The 26,080-nt window shown below is 61.3% G+C and overlaps 1 protein-coding gene across 1 annotated transcript in view; it reads right to left on the reverse strand.

Moving 5' to 3' along the window:
- The window catches only part of SLC12A7 (solute carrier family 12 member 7), a 60,402-nt gene extending 39,935 nt beyond the window's left edge, over positions 1–20,467 (reverse strand). The window contains exon 1 of the mRNA XM_003263199.4: positions 20,273–20,467. Within this exon, the coding sequence (XP_003263247.1) occupies positions 20,273–20,396 (124 nt within the window). The 5' untranslated portion in view covers positions 20,397–20,467. The remainder of the gene's footprint in view (positions 1–20,272) is intronic.
- Between the last annotated feature and the right edge of the window lie 5,613 nt (positions 20,468–26,080).

Raw genomic sequence — 26,080 nt, forward strand, 5'->3', positions numbered from 1 at the left:
CAGGTAAGTAAGCCCCTCCTGCGTCTTTCAAGAAGGCTGGGCCGGCGACCCCTCTGTGGGGCTGAGCCCAGGACTTGGAACCAGGGGGTAATCCCAGCAGCTGCCCGAGGGCATGAGCAAGGGAACTGGGGGGGAGGAGGACTTGAGGCTCCCTGGCGGCTTGAGGCCCGATGGCCCATGTGATGGTGTTAGGAGACAGGGTCCATAGGAGGTGGGGCCCGTAGGAGGTGGGGCCCGTAGGAGGTGGGGCCCGTAGGAGGTGGGGTCCGTAGGAGGTGGTGAGGTGTGGAAGGGGATGAAAGTCCCTACACCCAGGCCTCAGCAGCAGAGCTCTCGCCCTCCCACCCTCCATGGGAGGACACGGCAGGGAACCTAGGGCCCTCGCCAGACCCCAAACCTGCCCAGGCCTTGGTCTAAGACTTTCAGCCTCGAGAACTCTGAGAAGTTTCTGTCTTCATGAATCACCTGCCCTGAGGGGCTGTCACAGCAGCACAAGGAACTCGGCACTGGCCACTGCAGAGACCACAGCCTGCCTGGGACCATTGAGTGGCCCATGGCTAGGAGAACAGGGTCTGCAAATGCACATGCCCCAGCCAGGCACGGTGAGGAGCTGAAGGGCGTCAGACCCACAGCCACCTGCGCACCCCAGGGCCCCCAGGGCCCTCTGCCCCACGTGCTGCACACCAGCTCCCCAGACTGGGAACCACCAGGCCAGGACCCTTCCTAGGGGTGCTCGGTCCATCCTTGCCCGGTCCACCCTAGCCCTGCACTGAATGGTGCGGGACCCTGAGGGTCCAGAAGAAACGGTCAAGGCAGGATGCAAGGTGGCCGGAGGAGGGCAGGCCAAGACCTCATCACTGCATCAAACAACCCCGGCTGGGAGGGCAGGCATTTTCTATGGGACATTTCAGATGTGCCAGAGCCCACTGGCGGCCACCCTGGCCGGCTGACAGGCACGACCTGCAGGAGTGGTGGGTTCCAGCCGTGCCAGCAAAGAGGGCATCTCTGTCCAGGGGCAGGAGGGCAGCACATGCTCCCAGTACGGTGCCCAGGGCGGAAAGCACGGCCCTCAGGGTGTGCAGGTCCTCCGTGGGACCATGAGCGACTGCAGATGCCTAGGCCATGGGGCACACCACAGAGAGGCCAGTGCCACGGAGCAGCGGCCCTACCCTTCAAAAACGTCAGGGAGACAACACAGAGGAAGCTCCAGGTGACAGAGACAGCCAAATGCACACGCAACCTCAGACTTTCTTTTTCTAGAGACCGTGATTGGGCCAGTTGGTGAGATCTGAAAAAGATCTCTCGTGTGTGATCACTAACTCCCTGATTCCGGTGACCGCACCGCAGAGATTCTGAAAGAAACGTGCTTGCTTTTAGGAAATACGCCTGTGAGGGGCACCACGTCAGCTGCTTACTCCCAACAGTTCAGAAACAAATGTGGGGGTGAGGCCGGGCGCGGTGGCTCACACCTGTAATCCCAGCACTTTGGGAGGCCGAGGCGGGTGGATCACGAGGTCAGGAGATCGGGACCATCCTGGCTAACATGGTGAAACCCCGTCGCTGCTAAAAAATACAAAAAATTAGCCGGGCGCAGTGGTGAGTGCCTCTAGTCCCAGCTACTCAGGAGGCTGAGGCAGGAGAATGGCATGAACCCGGGAGGCGGAGCTTCCAGTGAGCCGAGATGGTGCCACTGCACTCCAGCCTGGGTGACAGAGCGAGACTCCATCTCAAAAAAAAAAAAAAAAAAAAAAAGTGGGGGTTGGGGGGTGAAAGACAGAGACCCGGGGAAGGGCGGGAGGCAGGAGGGACACAGCCAACACAGCAGGAGGTTGGCATTTGGGCAACGCAGGCCAAGGGCAGATGGGTGTTCTCCACACTGGTCTTGCAACCTTTCTGAAATCTGAAGTTACATGGAAATCAGGTTAAAAGAAAAATTACAAATACTTTAAACTAAGAAAATATGTGTAAATATCTTTCCCATCGATTATAGGTGTCTTTCCAAGATGAGTCCCATCCAGGGCCCTTCCCCACTCCTCTTCAAAGGTTTCAGTGGATTCCTGCTCAGGCCCTTTTTCCGGACATAATGGTCAACTGTTTACAGACAGATCAGTGGTGACTGGCGACTCTGGAGTCAATGGAAGATGAAGGACCAGGAGCCTGGTGCAGCTGTTCTTGGAGGGAGGGAGGGAGGGAGGGAGGGAGGGAGGGAGGGAGGGATGGAGGGAGGGAGGGAGGGAGGGAGGGAGGGAAGGAAGACTGGAGGGAGGGAGGGAACGAAGACAGGAGGGAGGGAGGGAGGGAAGGAAGAAAGGAGGGAGGGAAGGAGGAAGGGAGGGAGGGAAGGAAGAAAGGAGGGAGGGAGGGAGGAGGGAAGGAAAAAAGGAGGGAGGGAGGGAAGGAAAAAAGGAGGGAGAGAGGAAAGGAAGAAAGGAAGGAGGGAGGGAGGAGGGAAGGAAGAAAGGGAGGGAAGGAGGGAGGGAGGGAAGGAAGAAAGGAGGGAGGGAGGAAGGAAGGGAGGGAAGGAGGGAGGGAGGAAGGGAAGGGAGGGAAGGAGGAAGGAAGAAAGGAGGGAGGAGGAAGGGAGGGAAGGAAGAAAGGAGGGAGGGAGGGAGGGAAGGAAGAAAAGAGGGAGGGAGGGAGGGAAGGAAGAAAGGAGGGAGGGAGGGAGGGAGGGAAGGAAGAAAGGAGGGAGGGAGGGAGGGAAGGAAGAAAGGAGGGAGGAAGGAAGGGAGGGAAGGAAGAAAGGAGGGAGGAAGGAAGGGAGGGAGGAAAGGAGGGAACAAAGGAGGGAGGGAGGGAGGAGGAGAAGAAGAAAGGAGGGAGGGAGGAAGGGAGGGAAGGAGGGAGGAAGGGAGGGAAGGAAGAAAGGAGGGAGGGAGGAGGAAAGGAAGAAAGGAGGGAGGGAGGAAGGGAGGAAGGGAGGGAAGGAAGAAAGGAGGGAAGGAGGGAGTGAGGGATCAAGGGAAGGAAGAAAGGAGGGAGGGAGGGAAGGAGGAACAGAGGGAGGGAGGGAAGGAGAGACCCAAGGGTTTCAGGCTCTCCCTCCCTCGCAGCCAACCCCCAGAGACAACCTTGGACAAAGTCGCAGCTGCTTGGGTTCAAGTTTCTCTTCCCCGCAGGAAGGGTGCTCGGCTGCGGAGGCTCAGCCCTGCCTGCCCTTCTCCACCAGGAGTGCAGCTTGGGGCTCCACTGCCCGGCCCACGTCCCTTCTGGAAAACACAGGTTTACTGGTGGTTGGGGTCGTCGTATGTAACTATGTCTGCGTTCAGCAAGCAACCACTGTTTATCTGAACTTCTCCGAACTGCGCAAGTAGGAAAAACGTGTACACAGCAAGCACGTTCGCTCAAACCAAGGGGACGAACGTCCTTCCCGTCACCTCCAACACTCCCAGCAGCAGCAACCCCTGCTCACTGCAGCGTCTCCTCTGCGCGGCCCACTTGGGAAGATGGCAACGCCTATCAGGCCCCAAGGACACCCCGAAAAACACACACACAAGCTCCCCACAGGCAACCCATGCAGTTGGAAAAAAGCACTAAGAACAACTTGCTTAAGTTGGATGAGTACCCAGAAATTCATTAAACTTAGAAAACATTACGATGTAACCGCCACAGGGTCACACCCGGGATCCGTGCGTCCGACTGTGCAGGGCTGTGCGCCAGCGGCCTCACGACAAAGCCCTGCGTGTGGGGCCAGCAAGGCATGACTCTGTCCTTTCGCTGCTTATTAAAGTAACACAGACGATGAGTCCAGAGCGCGAGGATGCGCAGAAAAGGCGGACGGAACACACAAAAGCAGGGTGTGGCTGGTCCTCCCACGTGGGGACTGCACTGAACACATGAGCGTGTGTTCAGCCACCAGCATGTTCTTGTTACCAAAAGCAGCCTCAGACCATGATTATAACCTTCAAGCCTTTAAAGAGAACACCTCTCCCCTCGCTTTCTTGAGAAGAGTGTCGCTTGGTCTCTACGGAGGCCACAGCAAGCGTGCTCTCAGCAGGATGGAAGTGCCCACTTGAGAGACGCACAAACGTTTCTATCTGGTTAAAACAGCCAGGTCAGACCTGAACCAAGAGTGTGTCCCAGGGACGTCATGTGCTCAGTGCCATCCCAGTCAAAAGACTCTTCATTAAAAATGCAATGCCCGGCCGGGCGCGGTGGCTCACGCTTGTAATCCCAGCACTTTGGGAGGCCGAGGCGGGCGGATCACGAGGTCAGGAGATCGAAACCACGGTGAAACCCCGTCTCTACTAAAAATACAAAAAATTAGCCAGGCGTGGTGGTGGGCGCCTGTAGTCCCAGCTACTCGGAGAGGCTGAGACAGGAGAATGGCGTGAACCCGGGAGGCGGAGCTTACAGTGAGCCGAGATTGCGCCACTGCACTCCAGCCTGGGCGACAGAGCGAGACTCCGTCTCAAAAAAAAAAAAAAAAAAAAAAAAAAAAAATGCAATGCCCCCTCTAACCCTCTGCACACCCAGCCACCCCCTCAACCCTCTGCAAACCCAGCCACCCCCTCTAACCCTCTGCACACCCAGCCCCCTCTAACCCTCTGCACACCCAGGCAACCTCTAACCCTCTGCACACCCAGGCAACCTCTAACCCTCTACACGCCCAGCCCCCCTCTAACCCTCTGCACACCCAGCCCCCCTCTAATCTTCTGCACACCCAGCCCCCCTCTAACCCTCTGCACACCCGGCCCCCATCTAACCCTCTGCACACCCAGGCAACCTCTAACCCTCTACACGCCCAGCCCCCCTCTAACCCTCTGCACACCCAGCCCCCCTCTAATCCTCTGCACACCCAGCCCCCTTCTAACCCTCTGCACACCCAGCCCCCCTCTAACCCTCTGCAAACCCAGCCACCCCCTCTAACCTTCTGCACACCCAGCCCCCCTCTAACCCTTTGCACACTCAGTCCCCCCTCTAACCCTCTGCATGCCCAGGCAACCTCTAACCCTCTGCACACCCAGCCCCCCTCTAACCCTTTGCACACCTAGTCCCCCCTCTATCCCTCTGCATGCCCAGGCAACCTCTAACCCTCTGCCCGCCCAGCCCCCCTCTAACCCTCTGCATGCCGAGCCCCCCTCTAACCCTCTGCACACCCAGCCCCCCTTTAACCCTCTGCCCGCCCAGCCCCCCTCTAACCCTCTGCACGCCGAGCCCCCCTCTAACCCTCTGCACACCCAGCCCCCCTTTAACCCTCTGCACACCCAGCCCCCCTCTAACCCTCTGCACACCCAGGCAACCTCTAACCCTCGACACACCCAGCCCCCCTCTATCCCTCTGCATGCCCAGGCAACCTCTAACCCTCTACATGCCCAGCCTCTAACACTCTGCACACCCAGCCCCCCTCTAACCCTCTGCACACCCAGGCCCCTCTCTAACCGTCTACATGCCCAGCCACCCTCTATCCCTCTGCATGCCCAGGCAACCTCTAACTCTCTGCACACCCAGCCCCCCCCAACCCTCTGCACACCCAGGCCCCCCTCTAACCCTCTGCACACTCAGTCCCCCCTCTAACCCTCTGCATGCCCAGGCAACCTCTAACCCTCTGCACACCCAGCCCCCCTCTAACCCTCTGCACACCCAGGCCCCTCTCTAACCCTCTACATGCCCAGCCACCCTCTATCCCTCTGCATGCCCAGGCAACCTCTAACTCTCTGCACACCCAGCCCCCCCCAACCCTCTGCACACCCAGCCCCCCCCAACCCTCTGCACACCCAGGCCCCCCTCTAACCCTCTGCACACTCAGTCCCCCCTCTAACCCTCTGCATGCCCAGGCAACCTCTAACCCTCTGCACACCCAGCCCCCCCCTAACCCTTTGCACACCTAGTCCCCCCTCTATCCCTCTACATGCCCAGGCAACCTCTAACCCTCTGCACACCCAGTCCCCTCTAACTCTCTGCACACCCAGCCCCCCCCAACCCTCTGCACACCCAGGCCCCCCTCTAACCCTCTGCATGCCCAGCCACCCCCTCTAACCCTCTGCAAACCCAGCCACCCCCTCTAACCCTCTGCACACCCAGCCCCCCTCTAACCTTTTGCACACCCAGTCCCCCCTCTAACCCTCTGGCATGCCCAGGCAATCTCTAACCCTCTGCACACCCAGCCCCCCTCTAACCCTTTGCACACCCAGTCCCCCCTCTATCCCTCTGCATGCCCAGGCAACCTCTAACCCTCTGCACACCCAGTCCCCTCTAACTCTCTGCACACCCAGCCCCCCTCTAACCCTCTGCACACCCAGCCCCCCCAACCCTCTGCACGCCCAGGCCCCCCTCTAACCCACTGCATGCCCAGCCACCCCCTCTAACCCTCTGCAAACCCAGCCACCCTCTCTAACCCTCTGCACACCCAGCCCCCCTCTAACCCTCTGCACACCCAGTCCCCCCTCTAACTCTCTGCACACCCAGCCTCCCTCTAACCCTCTGCACACCCAGCCCTTTAACCCTCTGCACGCCCAGCCCCCTTCTAACCCTCTGCACGCCCAGCCCCCCTCTAACCCTCTGCACACCCAGCCCCCTTCTAACCCTCTGCACGCCCAGCCCCCTTCTAACCCTCTGCACACCCAGCCCCCTTCTAACCCTCTGCACGCCCAGCCCCCCTCTAACCCTCTGCACACCCAGCCCCCCTCTATCCCTCTGCATGCCCAGGCAACCTCTAACCCTCTACATGCCCAGCCTCTAACCCTCTGCACACCCAGCTGCCCTCTAACCCTCTGTACACCCAGCCCCCCTCTAACTCTCTGCACACCCAGGCCCCTCTCTAACCCTCTGCATGCCCAGCCACCCTCTATCCCTCTGCATGCCCAGGCAACCTCTAACTCTCTGCACACCCAGTCCCCTCTAACTCTCTGCACACCCAGCCCCCCAACCCTCTGCACACCCAGGCCCCCCTCTAACCCTCTGCACACCAGCCCCCCTCTAACCCTCTGCACACCCAGACACCCCAACCCTCTGCACACCCAGCCCCCCTCTAACCCTCTGCACACCCAGCTGCGTCCCTTGAGCTCCCTGGCCTGGACTTGGACATCGGCAGGCCTCGCTGCTGTGAAGGGCAGTGAGTTTTCCTCTGGCTGAGCCCTGCCTGTGTTTTGGGGATAGAGCCACTCGCCTGGGATAGCACCTCCTCCCTCGTCATTCTGCACATTCATGATGACCGGAAGGCTCAGAGGACAAACGGACACAGGGCAAAGCCTGGGCGTGCGGTGCAGGAAGGTGAGACGGGCAGGGTCCTTGCCGGGTGGCCCACAGTGTCTAACCCTCAGGGCAGGCCCCAGTGGTGCACCTGCCATGCACCGGTGGCCTCTGCCAAGCAGGGCGAAGCGGGGGCGAGGGATGACCCAACAACCCAGATCAAGTCTCCCCACAGCCAAACCCCACCCCGTGGGACAAAGAGCAGCACCCAGACCCCACGTGCCCTGAGGCAGGAGCGGGGTACAGACATCAACCCAACCCCGACCCGGTCCACCCCCTCTAGGGGACGGCAGAACCCGACCCGGTCCACCCCCTCTGGGGGACGGCAGAACCCGACCCGGTCCACCTCCTCTGGGGGACGGCAGAACCCGACCCGGTCCACCCCCTCTGGGGGACGGCAGAACCCGACCCGGTCCACCTCCTCTGGGGGAAGGCAGAACCCGACCCGGTCCACCTCCTCTGGGGGACGGCAGAACCCGACCCGGTCCACCTCCTCTGGGGGACGGCAGAACCCGACCCGGTCCACCTCCTCTGGGGGAAGGCAGAACCCGACCCGGTCCACCCCCTCTGGGGGACGGCAGAACCCGACCCGGTCCACCCCCTCTGGGGGACGGCAGAACCCGACCCGGTCCACCCCCTCTGGGGGACGGCAGAACCCGACCCGGTCCACCTCCTCTGGGGGACGGCAGAACCCGACCCGGTCCACCTCCTCTGGGGGACGGCAGAACCCGACCCGGTCCACCTCCTCTGGGGGACGGCAGAACCCGACCCGGTCCACCTCCTCTGGGGGAAGGCAGAACCCGACCCGGTCCACCTCCTCTGGGGGAAGGCAGAACCCGACCCGGTCCACCCCCTCTGGGGGACGGCAGAACCCGACCCGGTCCACCTCCTCTGGGGGAAGGCAGAACCCAACCCGGTCCACCCCCTCTGGGGGACGGCAGAACCCGACCCGGTCCACCTCCTCTGGGGGACGGCAGAACCCGACCCGGTCCACCTCCTCTGGGGGACAGCAGGCATCCTCAACAGGTCAGCCGATTGATCCCAGTTCCGGCCAGGACACAGAATGAGCCATGGTACCGACCCCCACAAAACTCACCTCCCCTCCCTCCTCCCGAAGATAAACCCATTTCTGACTTGTCTCCACATTTAAGGACTGAAATGCTGAACTCACCTCACAGAAACCCCTGTAAAGGCCGGCTCCTTTCACATTTTACATCACAGCCGTGGCCTGCCCACGACAGCTTAGAAAGGCTGACTCGGGAATCTCAGTTTGTGCCAAGCTCGTGGTCTCCCCAAAACCAAGTGCAGCAAAACTCGGGACACCTTAAAACCAGCGATAGGAACGGCCCCTGCACAAACACCACGGTCCCCTCCGGCGGGCGTGTGGGGCAGGAGTGGGGAGCAGAAGTCCAGGGCCCCCCAGGCCTGGGCCGCCCCACTTCGCACCCTAACGGCGCATGACGGTTCCTGTTATCACTGAGAAACGTGACTAATAAGGCTTTAAAAGGAGGCTCCTTCAGCCAGTAGCATCCAGGGCAAGAAGAAGAAGGCATGGCATTTCAACCCTCTCCTCCCACCCAGCCGGGCTGGGCTCCCACACGCCTCGGAACAGAAGAGCGAGGCAGCCGCTCAGGAATTTCCCCTTAAAGGAGACTCGGGCGGGTGTCTGCAAATAGCTCATGAAGCCCGTGAATCATCCACGAATGTCCCTCATCCTCGGGCAGCACCGGGACGGCAGGGGCTGGTACTCTCCGCGCTGCCTGATGAGGCTTGTACAGTGCTTCATTCTGCAGACATGATGTCGGAATTAAAAATCTACAGGACACGGCCAGAGTCACTGAGAAAGAAGCCCCTGTAAAGGCCGCCTGGCCCCTGGGCCACCCGCAGCCGCCTGTCATCTACCTTTGCACAGCCTTTCAAAGGCTCGATGGTCTCACAGCAGCCCCCAGATCCCCTGGGTTACTCCACAGCACAGCAGGCCCCAAAGGCAAGCCCGGATCCACCAGTGGGAACCAAAACCAAACGAGGGTCCAGAAGCCTGGCTGGGGCGGGAGAGGAAGGTGAACCGCGCTCGTGGGTAACAGAGGAGGACGACGGAGCCCTCGGGGAGACCACGCCAAGTCCTGTTGACGCGTGTGCCCAGACGCCACGTGCAGGGAGGGCGCCTGTCCTCTGGGGTCTTCCTCCCCTAAACACTCAGCCGCAGGCTAACGATGCAAGAAAACACCAGACACCTCCCAACTGAGGGGCATTCTCTAAGACGGACCAGGACTCCCCAAAACTGCCACAGTCACCAAAAAAAGAAAGTCCAAGAAACCGTCCCAGCCAAGAGGAGCCCGAGGTGGCGTGGGAACTTGGCGTCTGTCATGTCGGATCCTGGACGTGTCCTAGGACAGAAAAGCACACCCGGGAAGAGGCGGTGAAACATGAGCCTGTAGGGATGTGGCTCCGCATGGTGACCCCCCACCAGGAGCCCTCGACGAGCTGAGCCCGCACCCGTGGCCAGCTCCCCCACAGCTGTGTGCACTGCCCTCCTGCTCCGTCCATCCCAACATCTTCCCAGCTCGGGGAAAAGCCCCGGCCTTGGCCGCCTCGTGCCTGGGAACAGCCTGTTTCAGTGCCTCTCCCCAGAGGCCCCTCCTCCATCACCTGCCCCGAGCGGCCCTAAGCAGCTGGCACTGGGTGGACTGCCCTGCCCACCTGCACCGGGACAGGGCCTCGGTCACTGTCACTGGCGCCCGTCCCTCCAGGTTTAAAGCAGTTCCAGCAGCAGCTCTGCTCACAGCTTGTCTGGTGCCTTCATGAACCCCATGCACCAGGCTGACCTATCCCCAGGGGCCAGCGTCCCAACAGGACCTGCCCCAAGCAGACATGCCCGGGAATGATGGCGTCTGGCCAGCAGGCCCGACCTGGTCCAGGCCCCAGAACTATACAGCCTCTGAGACCTTGGAGGAGCCCTCCCAATAGCCAGCAACGGCCGACAGCCGCTGGTGGAGAACCAGACACACCAGGCTGACCAATGCTGCCCTCCTCCTCAGCCACGAAGGCGGCGAGGTCGAGCCCTGGTCTGGAGAACTGGCCACAGGTCAGTTTTTTCTCATCTTGTTTTTTCTACCTCTTCATTTTACTATAAAACGACCCCAGGTAAGCAAGTGGGCAGACATCCTGTGCAGCCCCACGGGTGCTAGCTGTCCACACACAGATCCGCCCCGCACAGCCCTGGTCTGATGCATGTCACGGCACACAGTGGCCACCACCGCCCTGACCCCCCTCCACCCCCCGACACTGAGCAGCCTTGTGGCCCTCCGGAGCCACTTTGCTGAGTTTTTTCTGGCTGCAGCCGCCTGGGCAAGAGAACGTCTATCTGCTGAGCATTAACAAAGGCCTGCCCCTGCTCACCAGACCTACCAAGAGCCTCCCACCACTTCCCCAGCTCCCTCCTTGCCAAGCCCCCCAGCCACAGAGGCAACCTCTGGTCTGTTTTTCACTCCAGATTAGCTTTCCCGACACCTTATCAACAAAGTGAATGCAGACCCTGTGGCCAGTAAGCAGATCCTGATGGGCTGGGCCCTTGGGGAGCAGCCTCCTGGGCTTGTCCAACCAGGCTGCGTCCCCACCCCGAGAGGGAAGGAGGCGGCTGCAGGTGGAAGGGCAAAGACCAGACACACAAGTGTCCCGGCCAGAGGAGGGGCAGCCCCTCCAGCCAGAGAGGCAGTGAGAGTCTGTGTGTCAGATCCCTGACCCATCCCGATCCAGGCCTGGGAAGTGCGTTCATGGGTAGTTTCTGCAGGGAGAAGCTGGCTTACCTCCCTAATTGGCCCTAATCCCCTCTGAGATCGCAATGCTTCCATCGGCCTCCCTATCTCCAGGCACAACCTCCTCCCTTTCTCGGTGGCTCATCCCTTCCCCTCTTCCTCCCGCGTTTTGGGATTTTACAGCCATTCTCCGCAAAGGGCTCTGGGAACGTCCTCTTAGACTCAGCCTCAGCCGGAAGCAGCTGACAGGCAGGAGGGGCCGTGAAGCTGGAGCCAGGTCCGACAGCCTCCGCCCCTTCCTGCCCTCCAGCGTGGGTGGTCCATCCAGCTACCCAGCTCTGCAGAGCAGTGGCGGGCGGCACCGGACCTGTGCACACAGAGAGGCGCTGGGCCTGGGGCAGGGGATAAGCAGGTCCAGGCTTCCCGGCTCCCTGCACTCGAGGAGGTTCTCAGGCCTGGCTCTGTGTGTCCCCTGGGTCCAGGGGCCACCCTCCCCTGGAGCCACAGGGGCACCTGCAGCAGAATGAGTCCCACCTGGTGACCCAGTGGCATCAGCCCACGTGGCCTCTGGGGACAGCCCGAAACTGAATGGACCCAGGAGCACCCCCCGCCTACGCCACTGCCTGGAGGCTGGGCTCCCTGTCAAGGTGCCAGGCACTGAAATAAAGTGTGTTTAGGTTCCAGGATCTGAACGCCAGCTGACAACCCCTGGCCCTTGCCCTCCCTCTGCCCCTCACAGTTTGTGCTGTGTGGGCCCTAAAATCTAGAAACTGAGGCTCTCAGGGGCACAAGATGAGAGTGGCCCAGTGTTCAGGCTGGGACATGGGGGGCTTCAGGCAAGCTCTCAGGCTTCCAGCACAAGTTTCTGGCTAAAGCAGCACTGCCTTCTGAGGAAAAAACAGGCCCTTCATCACCCATTCCCGAAGGGACCTCATCCCAACAGTCTGTGCAGACACCACCGCCAGTATCCTGTAAACCAGGAGAGCGCCGGGAGATCCCAGCTCACCGTCAGAGGCACCGGGAGCAAGGAAGCCTGGCTGGAAGGTCCTGGCAAGCTATGGCCAGACACACATGAACACATGCCACACAAAACATACACTGACATGCACAGAGACATGCACGTGTACAGATGCACAGATAGGCACTTCCACGTGCACACGCAAATATGCTCACACGTAAGACACTAAGACACTCTCCATGCCCATACTCACACGCTTCCCCACTCATTCATACACACAACACTCACCTCGCAAACCTGCACACGCACCTGTCCTCACATGTGCATACCCATACCCAGTCACACACACACACCAACACCCGCACATACACGTGTACACACACACATACCTGCAGCACACACATCTGCACAAAGTCCCGGGGACTACAGCCCCCAGACTGCACGACCCACAGGGCGGGGTGCCCAGGACACAGGCATGCACTGGGACTATAGCCCTTCCATCTAAAGAACACGCCTGCTCGCGGGAAGGTGGCCTCGGGTGAACTCACTTCCCGAACCCTCTGTCACGTGGCTGTTTGCTGGTCCCGGTCCAGCCTCCTCCCTCAGCAGCCAGAGTGACGTCTGAGCCATGGAGGGGCCGTGGGGTCCCCTAGTGCCAGACTCGGGGCCCAGGCAGCCTGCAGGGGCAGAGATGAAGGAAAGCTGGAGAGGCAGGGCCCCCAGCGCACCTGCCAGGCCCTCCCAGGGCGGCTCCTGTTACAGGCTCCCTCTGGGCTGCGGTCGGGGACCCTTGGCGGCGTGGAGGGGACCCAGGAGGGGCCTGGCCTGGCACACTTCCCTCCTCCGATTTCCACTCCACTCAATCCCTCCCCAGTGACTGCCCAAGGCGTCTCTGAGCCTCCCTGAAAGCCCAGGCCCGACCCACTGGCGCCAGAGGTCTGCAGACAGAGCCAAGGAGATGAGAGGTCACGGCCACCGCCACCCTCGTGACAGGGTCCTGCCAAGGGAAACTGAGGCACAGAGCAAATGTGCAAGGATCACTTTAACATCCTCCTCCCGGCTGCACGTCTGTAAGGTGGACATCCCCCGTGCACGGGACTTAAGTGGACGGGAACGCTGGGAGGGCCAGTGGGGCTACCCCAGCATGAGGACAGCTCCAGGCCATGGCAGACACACAAACCAGGCACGCCAACCAAGCACACGGGCATGCTGCGTGGGGCTGTCCATGGCCAGCCTTGGGCTCAGGTCCCAGCCCCCTAACTTCCCAGAGCCGCTGTAACCAGCACAGTGGATGGCAATCCGACTCCAGGGGTCAACACAGGCCTGGGCGGGGCCCACTCTCATCCCAGACCCCAGGACCACTCCCCGCAGAGCCGAGGCCCACCAGGGGGGTGCGTGTGGGGTGCTGCCCAAGAAAACTCCAGAACGCAGGAAACAAACCACCCCAGGTCCACACGTGATTCAGAAACAGCACTCTCCTCCCCACAACTGTTTCCTCAAAAGGAAACGCCCAAGAAGAGAGCGGAAACAGGCACAGGCTGGCAGGATGGGGGGGCCACGCCACAGACCAGGGCCGCAAGCAGCACTCGGACCCCGAGACCCCTGCAACGGCAGCAGACACCCCTCCCCGCAGGGGTGAGGTCCTGCAGTCACCCACCAGCCAAAAGGACCCTCCCCGCAGGGGTGAGGTCCTGCAGTCACCCACCAGCCAAAGGGGACCCTGCCGTGGGCCTGCCCCCCGGCACTCCCAGCCAGAGGCTCCAGGACCCTTGGGGAGTCAGCGGCCACGAACAGGGGAAGTGGCAGGGCCTGGACAGCATGGCCAGCCAGGCAGCTCATCGTTCAGGCTGCTGCGCTGAAGCCAGAGGTTTATCTTCACAGAACAGGCCTCTGCCCCCAAAAGGGAGGTTCCCCCTTCTTCATAAAGGAAAGGTATTAACCCTTTGCGCTCTGTCCTCGTCCCTGGGCGGCACGTCCCCAGCATCTGAGAAGGAAGACCAAAGGGACCAGCCCCCCGTGTCAGTTACCAGGAGGGCCCCCAGCCAGCTGCTCACCAGGCCCCAGACGCCCCCAGCCCAGCCCACTGCCCTGAAGACCAGCTGGTCCACCCCTGAATGCCATCCACGCCCAGCCCCACCGGGCTCCACGGGCTTCCCATGCCCCATAGGGGGAGGTCTGCCCCTCAAGGTCCCTGGCGGGCCTCACACTCCCCAGCACCCAGGGACTCCTGCCCCACCCACCACGCAGCCGTCACAGAACGACTCTGGGAGCCACCCCCAGAAACACTGAGCTGATGGAGCTGAAATCAAAAGCACCCAGCCAGGAACTGTGGTTAATACTTAACGTCAAACATCAAACTTTGCCCTCCAGACCTCGGTCTAAGGCACAGCTTAGAAAATTCATATTCTGGTCAGGTATGGTGGCTCACTCCTGTAATCTCAACACTCCGGGAGGCTGAAGTGGGCAAACCACTAGAGGCCAGGAGTTCCAAACCAGCTTGGCCAACATGGCAAAACCCCATCTGCACTAAAAATACAAAAATTAGCCAGGCGCGGTGGTGCGTGCCTGTGGTCCCAGCTACTCGGGAGGCTGAGGCACGAGAATCGCTTGAACCTGGGAGGCGGAGGTTGCAGTGAGCTGTGTCTGTGCCACTGCACTCCAGCCTGGGTGACAGAGTGAGACTCTGTCTCAAAAAAAAAAAAAAAAAAGAAAAGAAAATTCATATTCCAACAGGGATGGTAACAGGAGAGCCCTCCGGGCAGCCGGCCGGCCTCACAGAGGCAATCCATCACTGGGGTGTCGGCTCCACTCGTGCCCTTCACAGCCGGGGGGTCACCCTGGGCTGACCTCCACTCCCAGCGCTGTGCCCAGCGGTGCCATGTCAGGATCTGTCTGCAGTGCCTGAGGACGGCAGCCCTGGGAAGCCTCCCTGGTCCAAGGTATGAAAGGAAAACAGGATCTCAGGATCTCGGGACCCAAGCACACAATGCCACAGGCAAGAGTCAGGCTGGGAACCCGGTCACGCAACCTGCCTTCCATTTTCTTCCTGTGTCGAAAGCTGCAGGCCTCCCTCACACTTCAGGACCCACAGGATCCTTACGCTAAAGCAGTTGCGACGAAACTCACCCTGACGGTAGAAATGACAGCTCATCCTCACGGGTGTGGGACCAAGGACAGAACCAGGAGTCGCTGCTCTGCTCACCGGAGGCAAACGCACACCTGACGGCTTCACCCACCCTGTATTGACTGTGTCCTGACTGCTTCGCCCACCCCGTATTGATTGTGTCGTAGATAAATGTGCAGATTCACTGAGCGTGAGGCGTGAGGGGTTCTTCCTTTACCCCACATGTAACACACGGGTTCAGTGAATGCTGATCAAACGCTGCCTGCCTCTCATCTGCCCTCCCTCTTCTTTCTCTTTCTTTCTTCCCCTAATACGCACGCTTTACCCTCTGAATACTCAAGTTCTCAGCCTTCTTTGAGAAGAAAAGCCCGGACCACAGCAGTTTCCCGTGGTTCTGTGTTACGCGCATCCTTAACCTTGGCAAATAAACCTCTCAAGTGATTGAGGCCCACCTAGGTCACTTTCTGTGATTTATGAAGGCCACCCATCCCCCATGCAGGAGCCTGGGCCATCTGGGAATCCCTGGGTCAGGTCCAGGGAGCTGTGTAGGACGTGGCCCCACGTCCAAAGGGCAGAGGTCCTGACAGAGGTGGCTTCACTCCACGGCCCACTCACTGCCAGGCATGAGGGGCGGACAGCCCCCAACTCACCCTCAGGGTCCCTCAGGTGCCTCTGCTTGACTCCAGCCACCGCCTGGCAAGGTCGCCAACATTCACCGATCCCCAGCAAACCTGTGTGGCATCAGCCCCGACCAGCCGCCCTGCACCCAGGCCTGAGCACCTGGCCCTCCCCTTGGCACCACCTTCCCGACGGCCATCCAGACCACAGGAGAGGCACTGAGAAAGCCATGCACTCTAAGAAGGGGATCTGGTGTCCAGCGCTAGACAGAAAACCACCGTGGAATCCGTTTGGCCTCGCCCACTCAGAGAGGCCTGGGGAGCTTTGCAGAAGAGGAAATCATGAACCCCAGTCCATGAAGCAAAGGTCTCCTCATATGATCAGAGGCCCAGGAGCAGGTTCAGACCTGAACACGAGGCCACACCAGGAGGGGGAGCCCCTGGCCACTCACTGATGGGTCTAGCCCCGGGGAAGGAACGGATATCCAACACCCAACACCGTGTGACCCTCTGCTGCGGAGGAAGCCCCAGCCCCCCTCTACCTGCCGCGGCATACAAACACACACACACACACACACACACACACACACACACACACACACACACGCACGCCATGGAGGAAGCCCCAGCCCCCCTCTACCTGCCGCGGCATACAAACACACACACACACACGCCATGGAGGAAGCCCCAGCCCCTCTACCTGCCACGGGATACAAACACACACACACACACACGTGAGCATGCCCACAGCACACAGCTGTGCAAGAGCACAGTGCACACATGTATGCACATGAGTGTACATACATGTGCACATATACACGGTGCAAGCACATGGCTCACACGTGGATATACCTGCACACTCACAAGGCACATAGGTGCCCGCACACATGGACCCAGCCAGCTGACCTAAAGCACCATGCTTTACCGCATGCCTGCTAAGGAGAGCCTCTTGCCCGGAGACAGCCTGGGAGTATCTCGGGCACAGGAGGAAGTACAGGCCCAGGCCTGGATGCCCAGCAGCCACCACGTTCCTGTCTATCTTTTGTTTCCTTTGGTTTTAAAAAGGGAACTTGATACATAAAATGCATGTCTTGTAGCCTCCCTGCCTGCCCACCACATATCCATGACCTTCCATGCCCGCAAGGCGGTGCCCAGCTGCTACAGGAGCTCCCGGGCACAGCCATGGGGTCAACGGCCTGCCTGTCCCTCCTGCTGCGACTGCCTCCCATGTCCGTGTTGGGAGCGCCCTCCTGAAATCTGGGGACGAGAGCTCTCTGTCCCTACTCGGCAGGACAGAACCTGGACGCTCTGTGTGTGGTCCCCCTATCTAATGCATGATACCCCAAGTCCCTGCATCCCCAAAGGGGACCCCAGATCAGCATGACCGGCGTGCACTGTCTCGCCGTTCCCAAGGGCAGTGCAGAGCATGGCACCCTGCACCTGACAGGCAAGGACGGCCCAGGACGAAGCAGCAGCTCTCGCTGTCCTCAGATTTTGGGACAGGGCTCCCAACACGGACACGGGAGGTAGTTGGAGCAGGAGGAACAGGCGGGCCGCTGACCACGCGACCGGGCCTCTGTCAGCGGCCAGGGGTAGAGGGAGGCAAGACCTCCCCTAGACAACCAACACGAGCTCAGCCACAGTGGAAAATCTCAGAAACGGAACCCAAAGAGGGAAGTGGCGCCCGAGCCAGGAAGAAGCTCCCAGCAAACCTGGGAGAGCCCCAGCTGAGGGTGGGAGACCTGGGGGTGCCAGGCAGGACCCACCCTCTCCCAGCCCAGGGAGCCCCGGACGAGTGGAAGTCCCTCCTAGAGAGTGGGTGGCCAGGGCCTGCGGGGCCTTGCCGGAGGCTCTGCACGCTGCACCTTCCAGACAGGCCGGGGCACCAGCCAGCCCTCCCTTCCCACCCCTCCCAGGGTCTCCGAGGCCCCTGGACGCACCCCCTACAACCTGGGAAGGAGCGAGTCTACCCTGACGTGGTCACGGAGGAAGGGTAGGCTCCCCCAAGTCAGTCACAAAACCCACTCTACCCTGAAGTCGGACAAGACGCAGCCGGCCCCCAGCAGTGTCCTCCTACCTCCAACTCTCAAAAAACCACCCCATTGAGAAACTGAGGGCTAACACGTCCGTCTCATTTCAAGACGAGGTATTTCACATAAAAATAAAACCAGGAATAAAACCTCGGTCCGAAGAAGTGCTGAGGGCACAGTGCCCATCCCGGGGACAGGATGCCTCCCAAAAGCTCGGTGCAAAGTAGTGCTGAGGGCACAGTGCCCATCCCGGGGACAGGACGCCTCCCGCAGAGGCTCCGCCAGAAGCAGCAGGGAAGCTGCAGGGGTCGGGGACAGGAGGCCCCCGGAGCCAGGCTGGGCAGACACGGCCCTGCTGGGCTCTGGGTCGAGCCAGGCAGCCTGGACAGCAGCATCTACCCCTCCTTCCCCAGAACCCCCCAACCCAGGCTCGGGACACCAAGGCCGCTGCTCCTCAAGTTGGGGTGGCTCAGGACACCCTCTCCACGCCCACCTTGCAGTGCCTAGGAGCAGCCCACCAGGCCCCCCAAACTCGCTTCGCCATCACCCAGGCGCCAGCCCAGAAGCCCCAGTACCTCCACAGACCGTTCAGGGGAACGGCAATAGAGTCAGGAAGAGCTCGGGTGCTGGAAACTCCGTGGCCGGACAGGTTTGGACCTGGCCTGTGACCTTGTGGCGTGGACCCCACACAGCAGGCCTTTGGGAGGGGCTCTGCCTTCTGCAGGACCCCTGCCCCCCCCCCCCACCACCAAAAAGCAAAGCCTGTGCCTCCTTCCCCAGGCTCCGTGCCTATCACGGGACTCCTCGCCGCACCTCTGTGGGCTGAAGATCAGGATGTGATCAAGTGGATTCTGAAGGGCAGCTGCGTGCCCATTACAGCCTGGCAGTGGCTGGGTGCCGGGCCCTTTCTGTGGAAGTAGGAAGCAGGTCCAGCACAAAAGCCCCAGGTGCAAGTTCTCTGCCAGTTTGGAAAAATCTCCCAAGTTCAGCTCACACCACAGGGCCACCCTCAAAAGTGTCCAGAAGCCCACACCTGGCCCACACGCTCCTGTTCTCGATTTCATGAAGGCCAGGGAGCTTCCTGACACGCCCGTAGCAGGACCTGAGCACGCAGGCAGCGACAAGGGCAGCGCTCGGCCAGGGCCACTGCCTGCTGGGCAGACACAGGCCCAGGGCACCGCTCAACAGCCTTGAGAGTAGAAGAGACAAGAAAACGAACAAGCACAAAATTCCCTCTGGCTTAAAAGCAAATGACACATTCTAGAGAGAAAAGTGAACCTGATCAGCCTTGAGAAGGGGCCGTCACGTGGAAAGAGGCTCCTTCTGAGCCTCCGGGCCGTTGCTACAAAGCTCACACAGAAAGACCACGCCAGGGCCCACCCTCCTTGGTGCTTCCTGCCTCGGCGGTGGTGACCGGAGAGAAGGGGCTTGGACTCATGCACCCTGCTTAGCACTTCACCTGGTGTTGAGCCTGGCGCCCCACCTGACCAGTTCCAAGATCTGGGCTGACCTCTGTGCAGAGGAGGCTGAGACCACTCCTCGCCCGCCACGGGGACCCTGATGACGCACCCCAGGCCACCAGGCCAGTGCCTTCACGGTGGGTCCCCACCCGTGTCCCCGGGTTCCTAAACTGCCTGGAGGGGATGTCTGGCCTTTCCTGCCCGGGATGGTGGGTTAGGAAGGATCTGGGGTCTGGCGCCGGACTTGTCCCTGGGCAGATCTCACCTTCCTTCCACTGCCAGGGAGCAGGGATGCTGCCACCCACTGCATGAGACCCGGGCACATGCGGGCACGGCCAGCACTCGGGGTGGGGGCTGGACTGAGTCCGGACACCTTCTCAGAGACTCAGGATGGAAGGGCCTAAGAGCCTCCGGTTTCTAGAGGGGGCTGAGATCCGGGGAGTAACTGGGATTTGGAGCCAGGACGGAGGGAACAGGGCTGGGGGGTTCTCTCCCCAGCCCCGTCCCCACCCCCCCCAGAGAAAGTGAAAGTGCTGGAAACGTCCAGATTCCCGGAACGGGGGACGGGAACACGGAGGACGCGGCCTGAGCAAGGCCCCGGCGGCTGCCCCCTACCCAGCCAGGGCGCAGTCCTTCCTGTTCCGCCGCTGGGGGGTGGGCGGCTCCTCCAGGGTCAGGCGGGGGCAGGACGGGCCAGCCCGGGCTAGTGTTACCGGACGGCCGCGGCGCAGGGGAAGGGAGAGCGCGGGGGACACAGGACGCCGCGGCTCCCGAACCGCCCGGGTCTCCACCAACACCCCTGTCCCACCAGGGACCACCCAGGGGCCCGGGCTCCCTCCGGAGGCGCGTTCCAGCCCCTCCCCGTTTCCATGGCTACCAGCAGCGGCGTCCACACCTCCGCCCCCGGTCCCACCCGAGCTGACGGTACCGGGAGCCTGGGCAGGGCCCCTCGCCCCCAGCCCTGCCACTAACGTGGGGTGGGGGCCCTCGTGGGGGGCCGAGAACAGGCGGTGGGGGCGCGGGAAGGGGCGCCTCCTGTACCCCCGGCCCCGCCGCCCGCTTCCGCTCCCGGATGCAGGGCCCAGACCCGCGCTCGGGGCGCTCGGCCTTTGTCCGGCCAGGTGCGGCCGCGCTCACCCGGGCTGGGGCGCTCGGGCTCGGGGCCCTCGGGGGTGCCCGGAGCCTCCGTCCGCTCGGCAGTCTCGTCCCCGCCGCCGTCGGCGTGCGCCTCCACGGGCACCACGGTGAAGTTGGTGGGCATGGCCGCCTGCAGCCCACAATCCCTACCCCGGCTCGGCCCGGCCCGCGCTGCGCGGCTCCCGCCGACGCCACGGGACTTGGGCGCAGGGGCGGGGTCCGACCGACCCGCCCCGACCGCCCCGCCCCCCCGGGCCACGTGACTTCACCTGCTTGCCCCGCGGCCCCACGAAAAGTTGGCCCGCCGCGGAGCTGGGCCAGGCGACTTCCTGTAGGGACCCCAACCCAGGCTGCGTCCGTCCGACCGCCCCGACCCGGGACGCGGGGCCTTCGCTGCCTGTGCCCCCGACCCTCGCAGAGCCCGCGAATCCCCGCTCAGTCTCCTGCACCCCCTCCTGCTCCAGCCCCCTGCCCCTCCTGCTGGAACCCCCCGCCCTCCCCGGCCCCCTCCTGCTTGTCCCCCTCCCCGCCTCCCCTCTTGTCGCCTTCCCCGACCCCCCACTCCTGCTCCAGCCCCCGCCCCTCCTGTACGCCCTCCTGCTGGAACCCCTCACCCCTCCTGCACCCCCTCCTGCTGGGCCCCTCTGCCCCTATGAACCCCCTCCTGCTGGAACCTCTGCCCTTTCTGCACCCCCTCCTGCTGGGCCCCTCCTCCTTCTGCGTCCCCCTCCTGCACCCCCTCCTGTTTGCCCCCCCTTTCCTGCTCCAGCCCCCTACCCCTCCTGCTTCCCCCTCCTGTTCCCCCCTGCCATCCTCCAGCACCCACCTCCCACACAGTCCGCCCACCCACTCCAGGCTGTCAGCACCCGCTCAGACCCTGGGCTCCTAGCCTGGCTCCTGGCTAGCCCAGCCTGGCTGCGAAGGCATCTCCAGTGGAAAGAGCCTTGGATAGCCTGGGGGTGGGGTCCTCCAGAGCTTGGTCTAGCTCCAGGTTAGGGACCTAACCCAGTAGAGGGAGTCCCCCCCCATGACAGATACCACCCACAAAGACCCCAGTCTCCTCCACACCTGCCCCAGGAGTGCCCCATGGCCCCTGGCCTGGAACCCTCCCTTCCCTCCTTGGGAAATGTTCCAGAAGCTCACAGGGTGATGCAGGGAAGGTGGAGTTGCAGAACCCGCCAGGCGGACACCAGGATACCACCGGCCAGCACCTGGCACATTTCTCAACAAATGACTCATGAAAAACGGAACAATCAGATGTCCGTCAATGAGGAATTGGGCTAAAATGCTATGGCACACAGGTGCAATGAGTCAGCCTTCATTCATAATCACCCACACCTGCTGTACAGCAACAAAGCAGAGACACAGGTGGTGTGGGCAAACACGGCCACAGCCCCTTGTCACGTGGAAAACGGGCATGGCCTGGCCATGTTTTAGCAGCATGCCTGTCTAATCCTAAAAGGCAGCTGGAGGGGAGTGATGGCCTCCGGGCTGTGGGATCACAGGGCTCTGTGGGTTCAAGGAATGCAAGCCCAATCTCTCCAGCCATTTCCAGTAAAGCCAGTCGTGCCCTGGCGTGGCCCAGGGTTCTACCCTTTGCCCCATGGACTCTTCTGGGCAGAAGCTGTAGGCCTGGGCCCCTCCTGGAACGTCGCCCATCCAGCACCAGCCCTTGCAGAGGTGGGGGTTCCTCTGGCCTGGGTGTCTGGAGCTGTGCCTGCTCCACACTCTCACCCCACCTCCCACCAAAGGGAGCTCAGGGCCGTGGATGGTGCTAGGTCAGCTGCCTCCCTAGGTCAGCGGGACGGAGGGTAGGAAATCACCTCCCCAGAAGGCAAAATGGTTCCCAGGCATCCTTATGAGGAGAGCTGGCTTTGCTGAAGAGATCCAGGGGGTGGAAACAGAAGTGCCCAATGGGGTCAATTATAGGGTTCACACTTAGGGTGCTGGGTAAATCCTCTCCTTAGTCACCCCAGCAGGGGCTTCTGTACATTCAACCCTGATCGCCACCCAGCGCTATTCCCGAGGGTTGGACAGAGCTCAGGGTGGGCACGAGGCCTTCCCAAGTGATGCCAGCAGGAGAAACAGATGTGCAGGCTCCCGTCGCACGTCCAGGCTCCGCTTCACACCCCAGGACCCCAGGGCCGGCTGCCTGCCACGTGCTGGCTGTGGACCTTCAGAGGAGCTGGTTTGGAGGGTCTGTGGCCAGGGCCAGCTCCCGGACTCAGGACTCATCAGCTTCATTTTACAGAGGAGGAAACCGAGGCCCAGGAGTTTGGGGTCCTGCGGCAGCTCCGGGGGTGGTCTTCTCAGTGATTACAAAATCTTGACTAGGACCAGGGGTCATGGCTGAAGCACGTGGGTGGGTGCCCAGCCCTGCCAGGCAGAAGGCGGGTGGCTTCTCTTGTTTAAATCTTAGATCTTACTCATGGGAGACCTGGGGTGGGGGGTGAGGTCTGCTTTTTGCATTCTAATCAGGTGAGTCGTGACAGCACCCTGTAAGCACCTGCGGGTCTAGACAGAGAAACTTGCCAGAGCCCAGAAGCTGCTGCAGGCCCCTCCCATCCCGTCAGTAGCCCATCCCTAGGGGCCTGGTGGCTCCTCCCTTCGCTCTGTGGGTTTCCATGCCCACGTATATCCTCCCACACGGCAGCCTGGGGTTAAATGTGCGTCGTGTGACTTTCAGTACTCTCTTCCTACCCACCTCCATCCCTCTGTCCTTTTCTGTACCCGGCACCTGTTGTAGGAAGCGGCCCTCGGACACATGGAGGTGCCCGAGGCCTGGGTTGGAGCTGCATCTTTCGGTGCAGGCCTCTGCGTCTCCTGAAAGTGGGCACCTGGAGCCAGGGGCCTGCTGGGATCCGGGTGCAGTCTCCTGGCAAGGCCGGGGGCTCTCAGAGGGAGCCACGCACTGTCTGGTGGTAGCTCCTCCGTCCGCAGTCGTTGGTGCTTGATGTCTGAATCGACAGATTCGTGGAGCAAAACGGTGATTTTCCAGTGCGTGGTGGCTTCGTCCTGAATTCACTGGAGGGAGAGGCTCGTCCTGTCTGTCTGGCCGTCTGGAGAATGGTGCCCACAGGAAAGGCAGGGCAAGGGTGCCTCCCCCTCATTTGTCGGTTTTCACAGTGGTGAATTGATTCCCGACGATCTCCCAAGTGTATTTATACGTCGCTGATGAAACACATGGGTGGGTCTCAGTCGATCACCATTAGGGCCCTTTCCAAGCATTGTGTCCAGCTTTGCCCAGGGAGCCTCTTCAAATGCCTGGTCATCTGTGATGGCCTCTTGGCCGTGTGCAGGGCACAGCCAGGGGAACCCTGGGATTTAGTGCGAAAGTGTAGTCGATGGTGATTACGTTCTGTCTGTAGATTCTCGGAACAGTCCCTGCTGCCTGCCACCCTGGGGTGGAGTTTCTAATTGATTAGGACGGACGCCCAATGCCAGCTTCCAAGCCAGGAGGCCGCTCGTGCCCACAGCTTGGAATCAGGGCTGTGGCCTGGGAGGGCTCTCACCAGGCGCAGGCCGCCTCCAGGTGTCTGTGTGCCTCTGCACACGGAGCTTCTCCCCAGGTCCGCGGGTCCCCCCCGTCCACTGCTGCTTTCCCGTTAGGGTGGGGGCTCATCTCCTGGTGCACCATCTGCATCCTTCTGGGCTGGGAACCTGCCGTCAGGTACCAGGCAAGGCGCACCTCCAGGGCTGAAGGATGCAGGTGGGGCTGGCAGGCGGAGCGTCCGTGGAGAGCTCCGTGTCCAGGGAAGGAGACACCTGGAGGAGGCCAGCCCTGGAGGCCCCACACTCCTCCTCACCAGAAAGCCACCTGCCTTCTGCCTGGCAGGGCTGGGCACCCACCCAGGTTCTTGCCTGTTGGCCTGGCACCCATGGTGAGTAGGGGGAGAGAGGGAGTAGGGCAGAGTAGAAGAGAGGGGAGGAAGGAGAAGCAGGGGAAGGTGGGAGGGAAAGAAAAGAGGTGGGACGGGAGGAGAGGGAAGGGGAAGCAGGCAGAGGAGAGGGAAGGGAGGCCCCAGTTACCCAAGGCTAAAGTTATTTTTAAAAAACAAAACTTTTTTTTTTAAATGTGGTGAGCCTCTCCTGGCAGGGTGGGGTGTGTGGACATCAGTGGAGGAAGCAGAGGCTCCGGCCGCCTGTGGGACCTGCACTCTCCCTGCCCAGGAGTCCTGCCCGGGGCCGAGAATTCTGCCCATGGCCAGGGTGGCCCTAAAGCCCCACACCCGCCACCACCTGTGGGGGCTCTAAGGGAGCTGTGGTAGGCAGGGATGACAGAGGGCCCCAGCCACAGCCCCAGGCCCACAGCTGCATCTCCCCTGAAGATGCGGCCCTGTCCCAAGGGTTCTGCAAACAATGCCAGGCTCTTCCCAGGCAGGCACTGCAAGCTGCCCCCACCCTCTCCACCCCCAGCTTGCTCAGGGCGCGGCCCCTGGGCCTGGTGGATGGTGGGCCTGGCTCAGCTGGCGCCGGGGAGCCTGTCTGCACAGTGGCCGGGTACGTGGGGTTCTGAGCCTCCCGGGTCCTGTGCCTGCTGGGCAGGGGCACATCCCATGGAGCTGAATCTGGGAACAGAAGGGGCCTCCCCTCCCACAGAGCTCTGAGACCATCTGTGTCTGAGACTGTAAGTGACGCCAACAGAAGGTCAAGCTTGAGCGACAAAGCTCTCAGTCCTGTAATTCAGGGACACTGAGTCTTCGCTCAAGTTCCCTCTGGAAGATTCCGTGGACGAGGCCGACACCCTCTGCCCCTCACTCAGGAGGTTCCAGGATTCTTAGACCACATGTGTGGCTTTCCTTCTCTCAAAGTGTAACTCACATAATGTTACTCAGAATCTCACGTGGACGCCCGTGAGCTGCGGACACAGGGAAGGGTCGCATCTCCTCTGAAGTCCAAGCTGCAGAAGCCCACCCACCCCTCGCCAGCTCTCGCTCCTGCCCCATAGCTGACTTCTTTCCCGTGAACGTTGGGCAGATGTTTGCTGTTGGCTCAGGGGAAAGGCTGTGCCAGGGTCCAGATGGGCTCAAAACCTCCCAACCTGGCAGACACACAGCCCTTCAGAAACGGAAGTAGAGCCCAGGACATGGTGTGGCCAATCCTCTCTCAGACGTCATAAAGAGCTGGGTTTGGAAGACGAGGCCAACCCTCATGGATGCCGCCCCCGACCCTGGCAACACCATGACATCAGGGATTTGCTGGTTCTGTCTCAGAGCCTCGGAGGGTCCTGCTCAAACCCCAGAGCCGCAGGGATGGGCCGGGGGGCTGGCGGGGGGCATATTTCGAGGGGCCGCTGAGCAGGCTGGGGTGAGCTGGGCCTGGTCTGCGGGGGTAGGGGCGCAGCCTTCGCTGGGGAGGCAGCCGGGGAAGGGGTTCCTACCAGCCTGAGATGGAGCAACGGAGCAACTAGTGAAACCAGGTTTGCAAAATTATCACCGTTGGTGGAAGGGATCCGACCTAACTCCATCTTGGTTCTGACCTCCAAGCTGTCCTTATTCCTTCCTGGGCGTAGGCTGAACTAACTTCGGGAGGAACTTAGTTTATAGTTAAAATAAACCTCCTTCTTGTCTGAGGACTAGACTGCCTTTGTAGGATTAACAAATTAGCCACAAGATTAAAGAAATTGTGGTTTAGGAGTCATGCAGCTGGAGGCTACGAGATTCTGACCCTCCCTAAACTGCTCCTAAAATCCATGCTTGAGATGTTTTGCAGACCCTTGTTGTGCTAGATGGATCAGCTGGCCCCACTCAGATCAATAGACTGGCTCATCTGATCTTGCGACCCCCACCAGGAACTGACTCAGCACAA

The sequence above is a fragment of the Nomascus leucogenys genome, chromosome 6 (assembly GCF_006542625.1).
Source record: "Nomascus leucogenys isolate Asia chromosome 6, Asia_NLE_v1, whole genome shotgun sequence".
NCBI classification, from domain to species: domain Eukaryota; kingdom Metazoa; phylum Chordata; class Mammalia; order Primates; family Hylobatidae; genus Nomascus; species Nomascus leucogenys.